Here is a 17,176-nt window from a genome sequence, read left to right on the forward strand (position 1 = left end):
CTTGGAATATCTAAAACTGTCTTTGTTCTACCTTCACCTTTGTTGATTATTTGGCTGGGTATAAAACTCTAATCAGAAATAATTACCCCCTCATTATTTTGAGGGCATGGCTCTAGGGACGTCTGCTTTCCAGTGTTTCTGATCCTGATTCTTTATATGTGACCTGCTTTTCTTTTTCTGTCTCTCTCTGTGTGTCTCCCACTGAGGCTTTTCAACATAGAAAGATCTCATTGTGCCCCAATCTTGGTCAATCTCAGTATTCATGTGCTTCAGTTCAAGGAAATTTTGCTATTATTTTATTATTTCCTCTTCTCATTTTCCATCCCTTCCTTATCTCCTTTCCTTTCTCCCTCCCCTCCCACCTCTATCTTTATTTTTTCTTCCTGCAATTCCTACAATTTGCTTGATGAATTTTCTGATATGGTGTTCTAATTTCATCTTTTCTTCTTTCCATCTTTTTGTAATTTTGTTCAGCTTTCTAGATATCCTCAAAAATTTCTGTTGGGTTTTAATTATCAGAAAGGAAGAGCAGGGGCCCCTGTGGCAACATTTGCCAGCCCAGCCTCTCCCTGGCGGTGCTTACTCTTGTCTGCACGGGGTGTGTCAGGACAGATGCCCCCATCCCACTTTCTCCAAAGCAAAAACAACTTATCTTCAGCAGGGTGGGCAGGAAGCTACAGCCTGGATGTGGATGGTTGGGGAAAGACTTTGGAAACTACCTCTAAACAGACTTTCAAGTAAGCCTGCTTACTTCAGCTCTTACTCTTTACATGCTAGTCCCCAGGTACCTGGTGTTGCTAACTCCTAAGACTGTAGGTCAGTCAACAGCCTGGTTGACCAGAGCTGCCAAAGCCAAGGCCTGGCTCTAGCTTGTGACTGTGAACCATTATTTAAGCTCTCTGTGCCTCAGTTTCTCCATCTATAAAACAAAGACAGTGCGGTGTATATGTAATTTGGGAATTTGCAAAAATGAAAGACCATTTAGAGTACTTAGAAAAGTATTTGGCACATCTTTTTCACTATTATTATTTTGGAGGTTCTTGGTTTAAATTTCTGGTTTCTTTGACAAGGAAGTTCTCGAGATTTCCAATGTGCAGCCAACATTGGGAACTCTGTTGCAGAGGAATTTCACATTGTGAAGTTCACCAAGAGTTCTACTGAACTCCTTGAAGATGCTGTGTAAGGAATTTGCCAGGATTTTGTCTTATCGGGCTTCTCAAGGTTGACCACCTTGATGTCCTGAGATGTTGGCAGGTGGAACCATTTCAGTCTGTTGGGTACTGTGTGGCTGGAACATATCCAGGGGGTGTGCTTTCAGTTTGGGATCACTGACCTGATTTGCACATTTACTGTGTGGTCAATGGACATTGTTCATGTGGGAAGTAATTGGGTAGCATAACTGGGAACCATCAACATCTACTAAATCCAGGAATGCCAGGTGATGCCAGCCTTCTTCATGGTGACACATCCACCAGGGAATCCTTGTCTGAGAACCATGACAACACAGAGGGGCTGCTGGTGGCTGCAGTGGGAAAACATACAGAATTTTTATTCTCAGTCTTACTAAGTGCATCAAAGACAGTGAAGTCCTTTCTAGTGTACCAGTGTCAGCATATTGATGCCCCAGCATTGTTGCTTCTGACTCCACACATGAAGAATAAATAATATGTATAATTAATATACATAAATATTATGTTGACAAAGATTGTATAAGTAGGTCAGTATATATGCATGCATGCTTAGTCACTCAGTTGTGTCCAACTCTTTGTGAACCCCATGGACTGCAGCTGGCTAAAATTCTGCCCATGGAATTTTCCAGGCAAGAATATTGAAATGGGTTTTCATTTCCTTCTCCAGGGGATCTTCCTGATCCAGGAATTGAACCTGTGTCTTCTATATTGGCAGGTGGATTCTTTGTCATTGAGCTACCTGGGAAGCTCCTATGTTGGTATGTATTTTTTCTTTCTAAGTCACTTCAGTCATGTCCGACTCTGTGTGACCCCATAGACGGCAGCCCACCAGCCTCCCCCGTCCCTGGGATTCTCCAGGCAAGAACACTGGAGTGGGTTGCCGTTTCCTTCTCCAGTGCATGAAAGTGAAAAGTGGAAGTGAAGTCACTCAGTCGTGTGTGACTCTTTGAGACCCCATGGACTGCAGCCTACCAGGCTCCTCTGTCCATGGGATTTTCCAGGCAAGAGTACTGGAGTAGGGTGCCATCACCTTCTCCGGAAAGTATGTATAATTATGTGTAAATCATAAGACATAATACATGCATATCAAAGAGCAATAATACATATAATTAATACACATAAAGATGTATAAATGTAGGTTATATAAGTATATTAATATATATGGCTGTGTATTATAGAAATCATAACACATATTCATATGAAAGAGAAATAATACTTTAATATTAATATATATCAATATTATACCAATATAGCTTATATAGGTATATTAATATACAAAATTATGTATAAATAATAATGCATAATATATAATCTGTAAACAATTATATAACAATGTAACTATATTATACATAATTATATATATAATAAAATATTTTTTGAAAAAGCTAAAAGTGATAAACATTTGACTATAGGGAGAACCCACACAGAGTCTAGAAGAAATAATCTAAATTAGAAATAGCCAAAACAATGCTGTGAGTCCAGAAAGATAAGTGTGAGATTCAAAACAGGCCCTCTGTTTGATGGAAAGATGTAGGTAAGGGTCTGTATAAGTTCAAGTCCACAGGTAGACCGGTTCCCACCACCCTACTTCCTTATCCAAATCTGGGCAAATCTTGTTAATTTTGGTTTGGAGCCAACCAGTCCCTATGAAGGCAGAGTTATGGCATCCCTTCCACCAATCAAGAGCCCAGACTCGAATAACCATCTTGAAAACTACTAAATAAGAAAAAGAATTTGTTACTATGAAAACCGGAAAAACAACAAAAACCCAAAACTGGTGAGGTTGCAGAAACACAGGTCTACCGATTGCTGTCAGAAGTGAAAACATAAAGAATTTCAGGAAAGGCACTTGGCAATGGCAATCAAGAGGTATGGAAGTTTGTTTTTCCCTGTGATTTATACTGAGAGATTACCCAATGATACAGAGGAAGCTGGGTGTGTGAAGTCTCTCCTTATGTCACTGTTTATGGCGTTGATAAATTAGAAACAACCAGTGGCCAGTGATGGGGAAAGCCTAAAGGAATTGTGTTTTCTCAATTCCATGAAACATGAAATGTATTTGTGGAGATTATATTATTAACTAGAACATCCCTGAAAATAGATTCTTTAGAGGAGAATGAGGAACACGAAATTGTTTCTACATAAAACTAAACACGCATATGATCAAGGAATTGATGGGAATATAGAATTCACTAAATTGTTTTCTGAATAAATTAATTCTTCAGTAAAAGCTATAATTTATTTTACAAAGGAATATAAGGAAAATTATGACACTGATGAAAGAAATTGAAGATGACACAACAGATGGAAAGATACACAGTCTTCACAGATAGGCAGAATTTATATTGTTAAAATGACCATACTACCCAAGAGACTCAGTGCAATCCCTATCAAAATACCAATGGCATTTTTACAGAACTGGAACAAATAATTCTAAAATTTGTATAGAAATATCAATACAAAAGTCCCCAGATGGCCAAACAATTTTGAGAAAGAAGAAGAAGGCTGGAGGTATGACACTACCTGATTTCAAACTATATTGCAAAGCTATAGTGATCAAAATAATATGGTATGGCACAAAAACGGACACATTGATTAATGACACGGAATAGAAGGCCCAGAAATTAACCCACATATAGATGAACAATCAACACATATATATCTGTGTGTGTTTGTATGTATGTGTGTGTGTGTGTATAGGAATATTACTCAGCCATGAAAACAAATAATATTTTGCCATTTGCAACAACATGGATAGATCTGGAGGGTATTATGTTAAGTGAAATAAGACAGAGAGAAAGACAAATACTGTATGTTATCACTTATATGTGGAATCTAAAAAGTAAAACAAACCAGCAAATATAACAAAAATGAAACAGAGTCACAGATATGCAGAACAAATTTGTGGTTACAAGCTGGGAGAGGAAAGGGAGTGGTGGAGTAAGATAAGAATAGGGGATTAAGAGAATCAAACTACTATGTATAAAATAAATAAGATACAAAGATATATTGTACAGCACAGGGAACATAAGCCAAGATTTTATAATAAGTAGAAATGGAATATGATTCTAAAAATTGTGAATCACTCAGTTGTACACCTGAAACTTTTGTAATATTGTTAATCAGCTATACCTCAATTTAAAAATTAAATTAAAAAAAAAAAAAAACTGTTGGGGCTTTCCTGGTGCTCTAGTGCTTAAGAATCTGCCTGCCAGTGCAGGGGACACAGGTTCAATCCCCGGTCTGGGAAGATGACACATACCACAGGGCAACTAAGCCCATGCACTGCGACTACTGAGCTTGCGCTCTAGAGCCTGTGCTTTGCAAGAGAAGCCACCACAATGAGAAATCCCCACACCTCAACGGAGAGTGGTGCTGGCTCACTATGACTAGGGAAAGTACTTGTGTGGCAATGAAGACCCAGAGTAGCTAAAAATAAGTTAATCTTTAAAAAAAAATAGAAAAAATAAAAAGGATGTCCTTGATGCGGAACTGTTCGGCACACCCAGTTTTCAGCAGCCAGGTTTGTCGCCCCCGGGTGACTTGTTACAGAGGATTCCTGTACCACAGACAGTCCTACCTTCAGGCACCTTAGGAGCCCTACAGAGAAGACATCTGCCCACCTCAGTCTGGGAACCTTTCTCCACGGTCAGGTCTGGGTTTGACTCACATTTCTTCCTGTCTAAACATCCTGTATTCTCGTTCTGTCTTCCCTAGCGCCCATCCCTTCCCACCTTGTTGTGGGAAATGAGTTTTCTTTTGTTCCCCAGCCTGCCCCCAGGATGACTCGAACCTCTGGTTTTAGTGAACCTGTCACCCCTGACCCCTGCTTTGCCCTCCTGTGAGGCAGCTCCTATGTTTCAGGGGCATAGTTAGGGGCTTTCTGCTCCCTCCCACCTCCCTTGGATATGCATCCCAAAGGATCCAAGCAGCCACCTCCCCAGTGCTTCTCCTCGATACCACTGTGCTGCACTTGCTGCTGCTTCCACAGCCACTTCCATCTCTGTGCTTCTTCTCCCCACTGCCCATCTCCCACTCCTGCTAGTCTGCCTTCTCTCCTTCCCGCCTCTACCTGCATCCTCGAATGAACCTTCTACCTAATGATATGCTATCTTCCAGCTCATATGTCAGCAGATGAACCTTTAGAAAATCACACCTCTGCCCTCATATAGTTATGGTGGATTCATAATGCAGAACAGGAACATCTTTGCTTTTCCTCATTTGTCAGCAGCATCATCTCTTTTCCTCAGCGGGCTCTGTACGCGTTCATCCTCACTTCAGTTTTCTTACTTAAATGGACTACCTTAACTTTTTAAGTACAATCTTGGTCTTTGTGTTACAGAGATCAGGTATAACTCCACATTAGGCATCAAAGTCTTTTGGCTTCCTACCATGAGCGCAGATAGATTTATCTGCAGACACAGTCACGGTGACAGCCGCGGTCCACCTCCCTTTACTCTTCCTTGCCTGCTACGTTCCTGGGAGGCTGGTCCCTCACTCCCCACCACCAAGTTCCCTGAACCTCTGGCTTCTTGTGAATTTGGCTAATGGAAGGTGCTAACAGGAGTCAGAGACTGGGAAGAGAGAAGCTGGGGTATTTATTCTCTGTTTCCTCCCATCATTGGTTCTACTTCTCCATCAGTAACTGTATTCCTTTAAAACTACAGCTCCTCCCAGTGGCCCTACCTCTAAAATTCCCTCTGAAACTCCACTGGTTCTAGAAATTCAGTTGTTTTCCCATTACTTCAGCCCTAAAGGTGGGAATGACTTTTGGCTCTTAGGAATCCCTGGTGTGTCACATTGACCAAAGAAAAGTGTACAACCTAAATTTGCAAGTTAAGATTTATTTGGGAATCTTTCTGAGGACTATACTGGACTTAGCAGGAGGTGCTAGTGATAAAGAACCCACCTGCCAATGCAGGAGACGTAAGAAAAACGAGTTTGATCTCTGAGTTGGGAAGATCCCCTGGAGAAGGGTATGGCAACTCACTCCAGTATTCTTGCCTGGAGAATCCCCATGGACAGAGGAGCCTGGCGGGCTACAGCTCATAGGGCACACAGAGTTGGACACTACTGAAGCAACTTAGAATGTATGCACTGAGGACTGTACTCAGGAGACAGCCTCTCAGGTTGCTCTGAATGAACTGTTCTGAAGAAGTAAGGGAAGAGACAGGATATATACAAGTTTCTTTTGCTGGGGGGGGGGGGTGGGGAAACATGTAGTTGAACATCATAAGATTACTGCTAATCACAAAAATCCAGACATCTCAACTTAATGATTTCAGTGCTTTTCTGTATGTATAAGAAGATGCAAGAATCTGAGTCCATTGAAATTATTCCTTGATATATGTGTCTTACGGGCTTCCCTGGTAGCTCAGCTAGTAAAGAATCTGCCTGCAATGCAGGAGACTCTGGTTTGATTCCTGGGTTGGTAAGTGCCCCTGGAGAAGGGATAGGCTACCCACTCCAGTATTCTTGAGCTTCATGGGTGGCTCAGATGGTAAAGAATCCACCTGCAATACAAGAGACCTTGTTCAATCCCTGGGTGGAAAAGATCCCCTAGAGGAGGGTGTGGCAATCCACTCCAGTTCTTGCCTGGAGAATTCGCAGGGACAGAGGAGCCTGGTGGGCTACCGTCCACGGAGTCATAAAGAGTGGGACATGACTGAGCGACTAAGCATATATATGTCTTACCTATTTAGGGCCAATATCCAAAGCACAGAATATTTTCTGTTTTCCTCCATCCTGAATTCCCTTCAGGGTGCACTGTTGGGCAGTTACAGTGGCTAATGACTTGATGCTAATAGAACTGGTATATTCCTTGTTTACAGTCACTATCCTTTGGAATTTCTTAACCTCTTCTCTGAAAACGGGTCTCCTCCTTGGAACCACCTATTTCCTGCTCAACCCCAAATGACCTGCTCCCCAGTTCCTCCATCTCTCCCACTGTCCTTTCTAGGGTGATAGCTCCACCTATCCTCTTGACCCCCACCTCTTTCCTGGATCTCCATTTCTTCCATTCTGATCTAATCTAAAGCCCTCACCTGTATTCTTTTTTTTTTGTTTTTGCACAAGGTGGGATGTAGGATCTTAGTTCCTTGACCAGGGATAGAAACCCCAGCCCCATGCATTGGAAGGCAGAGTCTTAGCCACTGGGCCGTCAGGGAAGTCCTGCCCTCATCTTTCTTCTAAACATACCCCCAACTCTTCTATTATCTGTTCTAAACTCCCTGCTGTACCTCCAGCCATTGCCCTATATTCTCCCTTTCATGGCAATTAGTCTTCTGGAAAGTATGACTGCTTTCATCCATTTCATCATCTCTCATTCAGTTGGCACCACCCCGTGACCTAAATGACAGTCCCTCTGTTACACTGCAAAGGTGTTGTCTTGGGGAACCACCACCTCCATAGTTGATTCTCAGTAGGTCCTTACTCAAGCTTGCTGAGGCCGTGGTCATGAACATGGATTTGGAGTCAGACAGAATGGCCAGTTCCTAACCCTGTGTGTCCTGGGCAGATCTCATAACCCCTCTGATCCTGTTTCTTTCTGTGCAGAATGGAGCCTCTGCTGTTTGGCTGGAGGCCATTACTTCTGGGGCAGCTGAGGGAGTGAGTAGTGAAGGAGAAAGGAAAGCCCACCAGGCCCCAGGGGGACCCTCATCACAGAGCCCACCAGGCTGGGTTATGTGTGGCTTCACAAAGGCCCACTTCTCCCTCTGCCCATACCTCTAGCCTTCTCCTGCCTCCCATGGAGTTTGGTCCTTAACAAGCATCTTGCACCCCAAACTCCATCTCAGCTTTGCCTCCAGATAAGCCAACCTGGCCCACTTTTTCTCACCCATCTTTGTCATCCAGGTCATTTTATTGTCTCTTGTTCAGCCCACTGCTTTGGTCTTCCTTCAAGACTCCATCACTTTTCATTTGTTTTGTAAACAACTCCTCAAGGCCACCCCACCTCACTGTCAAGGTGCCCACATAAAATATAGACCTGACTGTGTCACCTCTCTCAAGCCACTGCAAACCTGCTCAAGCATCTCAAGGAAGTCATTGGTTATTCCTAGATGCTCTGGGTCAGGCCATCTTAGTGGCTTGGCTTCCCAATACTATGCATCAGCCCAACCAAGATTCTGGAAATCTTGAACTCGCTCAAGACTTGAGCTGTTCCCTACCCAGCATCTCCTCTCGAGGTACCTTTTTCCCTCAGCCTATCTGGAAGATCCCAGTAGTGCCTCAAATATTTTCTTGGGGGGTCATCTGCCTGCTGAAGTCAACCCTGACATCCTTATGAAAGTTCACGCTACTTCCGTATGGTACCCTATGGATACGTTTTGTATATCACACATACTACAGCATTCACATAGCATACTGCATAGTAATATTAATTTTCAATTTTCTGCCTCTCTATGGGCAAAGCCACGCTCCCCAGGGTCCAACTTATGGCCCATTCTCAGGAGCACAGGTTCAGACAGCCTCTGGAAGCAGGAGAAGGCACAGAGAAGGCAATTCTTCTCTAGAAATCCCAGAGGAATGAGCCTTGCTCACACCTTCACTTAATCTGCTTGTGAGCCATTTTGGACTTCTGATCTACAGCACTGGGAGATAAATTTGCATTGCTTTAAACCACTGATTTTGTGGTTATGGCAGCAATAGAAAATCAATACACTTTTAAATGAACAGATTTAAAAAGAAAAGCAGATATTCTGGAAAGGCCCTAGGCTGCCTGGCTTTCTTGAGGCTGACTTAATAATGGTTTCATTTTTTCTGTTTTGTTGTTGTTGTTGTTGTTGTCTGTGTCACCAGACTATGAAAATTTCATCCATTATCCATCTTTATATTGCCACAGGCTGATAAATCTGATACTTGGGCTTCTGGGATAATGTTTAAAATAAGCAATAACAGCCCCCAGTGAGGGCCCACAGGGCTGTCCTGGGAAGGAAGGTGGAGGCGGGGAGTGCTTCTTGGCTGGGTTGCAGCTTCTATTTTGGTGCTGAGAAACCTTTGGGATCCTCTTTTTGCTTTTCTCCTAAGTCCCCAAATGCTGATACCATCTCCCTGATAAGTGAGGTTTTACTGTCCTATTGTATTCTTAAAATATTAATCGCCCTCTTAGATTATATCTTCTTCACATGTGGTACATTTATATTGCTATTTACTTTTTTAAAGTGGTCAATTTCCCTTTACTTGCCTCATTATAACAAAAGAAACGAATGTCTCCTGTTGGCTAAAGGGTTAACGTTGTAGCTTCGGGTTTTTTCCCTCTCCTTGGGGACTCAGAACGTGCATGCCTGTTCTATATTCCTTTCACAAAAAGGATCAAGGGCGAGGAGCCTGGGTATTGAATGTGCATTCACTGTACATTCATAATAAATGCTGAACAGAATGGCACATTCATGATTGCTCTTGATGTAAATGAATGGCTGAATGAAAGTTTTAGGGCATAGCTCACCTCCAAGAGGGCAGTCCTATTCGCACTCATACCTGTCCAGTGGATCTTGAATTTCCTTGGAAAAACTAGTTTTTCCTCTCATCATAACAGCCGTCTCCTTCCTCCCTACATCTTTGTAATCAGGCTTTTTTTTTTTTTTCCCACACTGCTGTTGGATGAAAGATCCCGCCTTTGATTGAAATGGAATCTTCCACTATTGAGCAAGCTTTTGTTGAATGAGTCATCGGGGCGGCTGCTCATTGGCTGAGGCCGCTGGAACCAGGGGATTGCCTGGCGCCGGCTGCAAGGCCCGGCTTCATTCACAGAAACGCTGGCTCGCTCGCTAGCCCTTTCATTCACACAAACAGCATTTCATTCACATTTTGCTGTTTTTGTCTGCTTCTAATGAAGATCACGGTTTGGGAATGATAGGGAAGTTTTGCTTTAGATCTGGGGGGACTTGGATAACCATCACCACCATCTCTGGAGTGTGCATTTGCTGTTGCTATGCCAGCAAGGGGAAGAAAAAAAATGAGTGCCATGCGGCTGCTCGGCTAGGCCTGCGGCCCTGGGAGGGGAGCTGCCGCTTCTCCACGCTCCTGCGTCCCCGCAGCGGGCCTCACCTGGCCCACCTTGAGTGGCACTCGTCACACCCTGTTCCATAAAGCTTTTCAAGGCTGGGTGCCTCAAGTGTCACATGTCTAGCCGTGGGTGTGAGAAGACTAAGGCTAATCTGATAACGTGCTAGAGGTAAATTCATTTTTTGCATAGAAGTAGACGGGAAACTTGGACAGGGAGCGAAAGCGTTCCACTGTGAAGGGCAGCTTCTCTCAATAGACCGATGAAGACCGATGAAGACCGGCAGAGCCCGTGGTGACAGGGCTCAGTGGGTTTGCGTCTCCGCAGACCTTCTGGGGTGGGGTGGAGGGGGTCAGTGCTCTGTTCCGCGGACAGCAAGGAGGCCTGTGCGTTTCACTTGCAGCCGGTGTCTGACTCCTGAAAACAAGGCATCTTTCGGCGGGCTTGATCAGTGTACTGACAGCAGCTGCATTTTTTCTCTTTCTTTCTGCAGGGTTGCAAGCAGCAACCAAAGGGATATTGAAATGTATCTGTAGCGTTTCTTAGGCATTTCTCCAGAGCTTGAACACATTCAGTTGGAATAAAGCTTCAAGCACAGCCCCCCTTTTGGAATGGATTTCTGGAGCTTGTTGCCATTCATCAAAAGAAACACTCTTCTTTTTCAGAAGTAGGTTTTCAGCTTAACCCTGGCTGAGAAAGACTGCTGTAAATTATCAGGGAAGAGACCCTCAGTGGCTCTGGGCAGAAGTTCATACGCAGATTTTTTTTTTTCCTGGGAGGGGGAGGAACTGCATCGCCACAAAGACTCTTGTCATGGCTGCTCTGTTGACTTGAAAAAAACCTTGGAGATTGATATTTTATGTTCACCTGGGAATGAATATTTTCTTTTTGGCTATTTAAGAATTCCTGCTGCTTTCCAAATCAAAATTCATGAGGATCCGCTGAAGATCTTATTCTTAAAAATCCTTCGTCACATTTTAACGCTGCACCGTCAGACACTTTTCTAGGCTCACAGATGGGCTGAACAGGGAAGAAAAAACCCTAGCTTAGAATAATGGGGTTTCAGAAAGTTCATTTGAAAGAACAGTATTTACCTCTGGCATAGATGCTGAGAGGGGGCAGGGAAAGGGGAGGTGAAAAACCAAAGGTTGGAAGGAAATGTCTGGGAAGGTAGAGAAAGGAAATTTGAGAATTGATTGGCTCTAGTGTGCTGTCAGTGGGTGTATGTGGTTTTTTTTCTTCTTCTTTTTTTTTTTTTTTTTTGCTACAGGAAGTGATTTGCAGTGCTCACCGAGCCTTTGTTGAGAAGGGTCTCCTCTCGGAGTGAGTCATGCTTTTGCTGTGAGCAGCCCCAAGCAGCTGGGCGCGCAGCAGAGGAAACTATGACTTTTGCAAAGCGAACGTACCGCCCTCAGCAGCCGAGTCCGGGGCCGGGGCTGCGCGGCCGCGGCCGTGCGGGGTGTTAGCGGTGGGAGGCCGGCGCCGCTGCTCGCGCCCCCCAGCCTGCTGTCCCGGCCGCTCCGTCCCGCCCCGGGGACCGCGGCTCGCCTGCTATGCGCGGCAGCCTGCGCCGGGGCCGGCACCTGCAGCGCCCGGGCGGATGCGGCGAGCCCACGGAGGGGCATGCTTCCACGCACCAAGTACAACCGCTTCAGGAATGACTCGGTGACATCGGTCGATGACCTTCTGCACAACCTGTCGGTGAGCGGCGGTGGCAAGGTCTCGGCGGCGCGCGCGGCCCCGGCGGCGGCCCCCTACCTGGTGTCCGGAGAAGCGCTGCGCAGGGCGCCCGACGATGGGCCGGGCAGCCTGGGCCACCTGCTCCACAAGGTGTCCCACCTGAAACTCTCCAGCTCGGGCCTCCGCGGCCTGTCGGCGGCCAGGGAGCGGGCGGGCGCGCGGCTCTCGGGCAGCTGCAGCGCGCCCAGCCTGGCCGCCCCGGACGGCAGCGCGCCCCCCGGCCCCCGCGCCCCGGCCATGCGCGCCGCCAGGAAGGGCCGACCCGGCGACGAGCCGCCGCCCCGCGCCCCGCACGCCAACGACCAGGTGCTGGGGGCAGGAGTCACCTACGTCGTCAAGGTGGGTGCGGGCGCCGGCCGCCGGGTGGGAAAGCCCGGGCGCAGAGGCGTCCGGCACAGTGGGTCGCCTTGGAGGCCCGGGGGTGCGCACTTTTTCGCAGCCAGCTCGTTTGGCAGAGGGGACCCAGCTCAGAAAACGCACCCATTGCGCATCCAGTGGGAGAAGCTTTGAAATTGGTGACCTCACTGTCCTGGTTTCCCCTGGCTCCGCTCCTTTGGCATGCCTTTGCCACCGAGCTTTGCCATGTGTCCGGCCAGTACCCCTCTCGGCATGGACCACTCTCCCTGGGAACTGTGCATCAGGTCTGCCTAGGGTACACACTTGGAAGAACTGGGCAGTCCCTGCGATGAGAAAGGCAGGTGGAGTCACTACTTCTGTGTTTGCCCCAGGCGGCAGGGTAGATGGTTTCATTTCTTCCCTTAGCAAGAATTTCCAGCTTCTTGCAGTGCAGCCCAAGTACTGTCTTTTATACCAGATAGGTAGCAATTTCTTAGCCAGCAAGGTTTTCTTTGGTTTCTGCCTTTCCTTCCATACCTCCTTTGGTTTACAGCAGCAGAAGGAAATTTGGGACTGTTTTTCCCTGGGGACTGGCCTTCCCTTTAAATAGGCTAAAGGAAGCTGAGCCACAGGCTGGAAAGTAGATTTTTTTTTTCCTCCAACACAGAGAATTATACAACCATGCCTGATGTAGTCCACAAAATTCTTCTCTTATGCAAGTATTCTATGATATTTAAAGAACAAATACTTGGCAGTATTCCACTGGCCTGCCACATGCTTATCACATCCTTCTGGTCGTTGGGCAGCAGAGGATCACCACAGTGCTCTTCCAGCTGGGCAGACAGCCTCCAGACAGTGGAAAGGGGCCAAAATGACATTATTTCAGACTGGTCACTCCAAGACATGACTTTTTGTTTTAAGAGAAATGAAATGCACACTGTCCCCACGGTGCTGTCAATCACACTGAGAAACCTGCAGGCTCTTAGTGGATATTAATACTTACTGGCTACAGATCCAGTTTCAAAATTCTACAGACCACATCCCCTGGCAAAATATATCTTGATAATTTTGAACCAAATATTAAAGGAAACAGTTGACTTTGTGGATTATCTTTAACTATCTCAAAAGTACTAACAAAAGGAATGAGATCATCAGCATTAAAAATGGACCTGTTCTCCTTTTGAGTCTCCTTTTTAATTTAATCTTCATTCTTAGCTTCTGAGAGTGAATTAATCATGTATATTACAAAAGGGATGAAGATCAACATATAGTATGCACAGCTGGTTGAGTTTATTGTAAAAGAAAAGGAATATTCCTCTTGTATGCCTTCTTTAAGTTATATAACCAGGAGCCGAAAACAAAAGGAAAAAAGAAGAAACAAAACCAAACAACAAAACCCCTGACAACGCTGAGGTTAAGAAGTGATGCCAGAGTATATTACTTGTGGCATGTGTAATATAGTATAATTGCTATCTGAAGAAAAAAAAGAACCATGTTAGACAGATGTTGGCAAAGGTTTTTATACCTGTCATGTTGAACATAGAGGGTAGTTTCCAAATGGAGGGAGAATTTTAGAAACTTAAGTCTCTAAAGTTTCCTTTAAAAAAATAACTTGCTTTGCTTAGGGCTTTACTCTTGCTTTTTGAAGGATGAAGGCTGACATCCAGTTCTAAATGTCAGTTGTGGCCAAAGAAAACTAGTCTACTGTGCTGGGCTATTAGGTTGTGACATCCGGTTCCCTCAACCCCAAAGCAAGAGCAGCACTCAAATAAGTGAAAGGCTGGGTCTGCCTAGAGCCTTCTGGATTTGGGGTCATTTTGCTGTGCCAAAGGATTGTAGTGACCTGGGGGCACATAGCATGCCTGGTTAGTGCTCCTTGCTGTCGCCTGGTCCATCTTCAGTGGTGAATGGTGGCGTCACAGGAATATAAGCTCAGGTTTCCCTGGAGAAGTTTGAAATCACACAGCAAAGGAGTCCAGACACTAAAGGACAATTTCTTCTGCGCACGTTTGATTCACAGCATCACATGGCCTTCTGTCAGTGCACATTTCTGAATTGCCCTTGTTGAGTTTAGAACCGTGAGTTTATTTTCTTGAAAGATCACAAAACTAAAAAAAGAAAAGAAAGAAAGAAACCTGGTATTATTGGCTGATTTGCAAATAGTTTTATTGGTGTCCTTACTTTGAAAGATCTCTGGTAGATAGAAAAGAGGTAGTCTTTATAACTTGCTTGTACATCAACAGCAGAATCGAAAGGCTTGGAGTTTGGGAGAGAACTTGTTATTATTCTCTTTGATTTAAATGTATGTCTAAATTAAGGAAAACCCCAAATGTTTTCTAGTTTCCTGGAAGACTCATCTGCTGTATAATTATAGATTTCCTGCCTCACAGACATATCTACCTAAAGACAATATTAGGATATTGCACACAGATTTATTCTTTAAAAACATTTCAATGTAATCTACTTACATAAAAATGGACATTGTAAAATATAGATGTCTGGTGTATCAATTAGGAAACACCAAATTGTTTGAAGAGCAGGTTGTAATATTAATTAATGAAGGATTTGAAATTTAAAAATAGTAATACCTGAGCAGCAGTAGAATTCCAGGCTCAGAGCACGTTTAATTTGTCCTTCGTGCCTTCACTTGAATCTGATGTTAATAACAGCATGAGATTATGCAAATGAGCAAGGGTTCAGGTTTGTGTTTGTTTACTTCAGGACACCCATTGGTGGTACCTTTGTACCTGCCTAAGTATGCCTGACACTGGGTTTTGTTTTGTGTGTGTGTGTGTGTGTGTTTCTTTTTTGGTGACACAAAAGGAAAAGAACAAGAAAGTATGTCCTTGAGATAAAGGAAAATCATAACAGCAAAGAGCAATGGATATTTTCATTATAATTCTATTTTAAAACTATTTTACATTTGGGCTTAAAAGGCCTAGAGACAAGTATGGAGGACACTGCTGCCCACTTTCAAATTCTATTGCCTAGAAATCCAAGCTGGCGAGGAGCCTGAGTGCCCGTGGGGGCTGCTACTGATGTTTAGCAGGTCCCAAAGGCAATATTGGGATGCTCTACACACAGATCCGCAGGGCGAACAGTTTAGGAAGGAAAGATAGCCAAGAACAGTTGGGGGTCAGTTCTTTAAAATAGCCACTGGCTGTTGTGAAAGAGTCATTTGAAGCAAGCTTGTCTTGAGGTTCAGCCTCGACCACCCCTGATGGAAGGCAATACTGTGTGGGCTACACCTGAGTTAGCTGTTGTCCCTCAGTGGGAGGGTTCTGTAGAAGAAGAGTTCGCTTTACAGCACATGACACCACAGGCTCAAAACAGGATCAGGATAAGAAGTGGCCACATTCAGGGCTGACCCGAGTGCCCACAGCAAGAATCAGGAGGTCAAGATGCTTGCTGATCACCAGCAACCCAGTGAGAATGTAGGTTGTACTTCGTCACTCAGTCATGTCCAACTGTTTGCAACCCCACGGACTGTAGCCCGCCAGACTCCTTTGTCCATGGGATTCTCCAGGCAAGAATACTGGAGTGGATTGCCATGCCCTCCGACAAGGGAACTTCCCAACCCAGGAATCGAACCCAGGTCTCCTGTATTGCAAGCAGATTCTTTACCGACTGAGCCAATAGGAAAGCCACCAGAGAAAGTAGGTTATTCACCCTTAAATCCTGTGACAGCCCCCTCAGACAGCCAAGGTTTTGGTCTGCAAAGAGTGGTGCTGGGTCTTTACTGACAATAGCTTCACATTATGAGCTGTTTATAGGAGATTTTAATAATCAGAGAACTGCTGAATTATTTCCTGAAGTGCTGGATTGTTTTTCTTTTGGGATGAAGCCTTGTTTTTACAGAAGCTCTTTAAAAATTATTTTGTTTCTCCCATTTGTGACTCTGATGATATTTAGGGTGTATGAATTATTCATTTTATTTATAAATGTTCTATTGCTTTTTATAGGTGGTCTTTATTAACTGTTCTTACTCTAAAATTTATTCTTAATTGGTATTTTTTTCTCACTTGCCTCACTGTCTTTAAAAGTATTTTAAATTTATTCTTAGAAAAAGTATCTACAATCTTTTTTCTTTTATTAGCACTGTATTCTTTTGATAACTATGAGCTAAGTAAGGTCATATTAAACAGTCACCAACAAAGTTATTTCATGTATAGCCATGATATAGTATTGTGGTGGGATTGATCGAATTTTGTTTTAATTCTAGATTAGTAAGTTGTTCCTTGATATAGAACACAATTTTAAAAGTTGATTTTTTTCTTAAAATTGTTGAAAAATCTCATGAATGCATGGCTTATATGTAAACTGTCAAAATGATTTGAAAAACAGTTTAAGAAATTTTTGTGAGATTAGACAAAATTATTTATTTGATCTGGAAAGCATGACACCTCTTTTTTTTTTATGTGACACAAGTATAGCAGATGTGTGAAATGTGTGTATGTATACACACACCACATCACACATAAACACATATACACATATCCCACACCACACACACACATACACACACATACACACACACTGAGTAGACAACTTGTAATGACTTCAGACAGGGTCATTAGAAAATAGTAAATGTTATATTTCCAGAAATGCCTGATTATTTCATTCATTACTTTTACATTCACATTTAAGAGAAAATAATTCTGAAAGATAAGCTTTTGGTGAAACTTAAATCTTACAAAGAGTGGACTTCTTGCTCCTTTACGTTCCCACTCGGTTTTATTTTTGAATATATGTCATATTTGTCATATATGAGAAATATCATTTAAGGAAAGTTGTGATAATGGGACACTTGGGCAACAGACATGTAAGACATGTAAGAGGCTGATTTTCCAGCCAACTGGCTTGTTCTGAAGGGTGTGTGAAGCCTGCCGCCCCTCACTTGGTTGTG

At 43.9% G+C, this 17,176-nt stretch overlaps 1 protein-coding gene across 6 annotated transcripts in view; it reads left to right on the forward strand.

Annotated features, from left to right (window-relative positions):
* The first annotated feature begins 9,932 nt into the window (after positions 1-9,932).
* SHC3 (SHC adaptor protein 3) overlaps positions 9,933-17,176 on the forward strand; it is a 186,868-nt gene continuing 179,624 nt past the window's right edge. For 3 of the 6 annotated variants that reach the window (XM_027550375.1, XM_027550377.1, XM_027550376.1), the window contains exon 1: positions 12,164-12,273. In XM_027550375.1, the coding sequence (XP_027406176.1) occupies positions 12,172-12,273 (102 nt within the window). In that variant the 5' untranslated portion in view covers positions 12,164-12,171. Of the gene's footprint in view, positions 10,366-10,687; positions 10,862-10,893; positions 12,274-17,176 lie in introns of those variants that run through there. The other 3 variants (XM_027550374.1, XM_027550372.1, XM_027550373.1) reach the window with 3 other exon arrangements.

The sequence above is a fragment of the Bos indicus x Bos taurus genome, chromosome 8 (assembly GCF_003369695.1).
Source record: "Bos indicus x Bos taurus breed Angus x Brahman F1 hybrid chromosome 8, Bos_hybrid_MaternalHap_v2.0, whole genome shotgun sequence".
Classification (NCBI taxonomy): domain Eukaryota; kingdom Metazoa; phylum Chordata; class Mammalia; order Artiodactyla; family Bovidae; genus Bos; species Bos indicus x Bos taurus.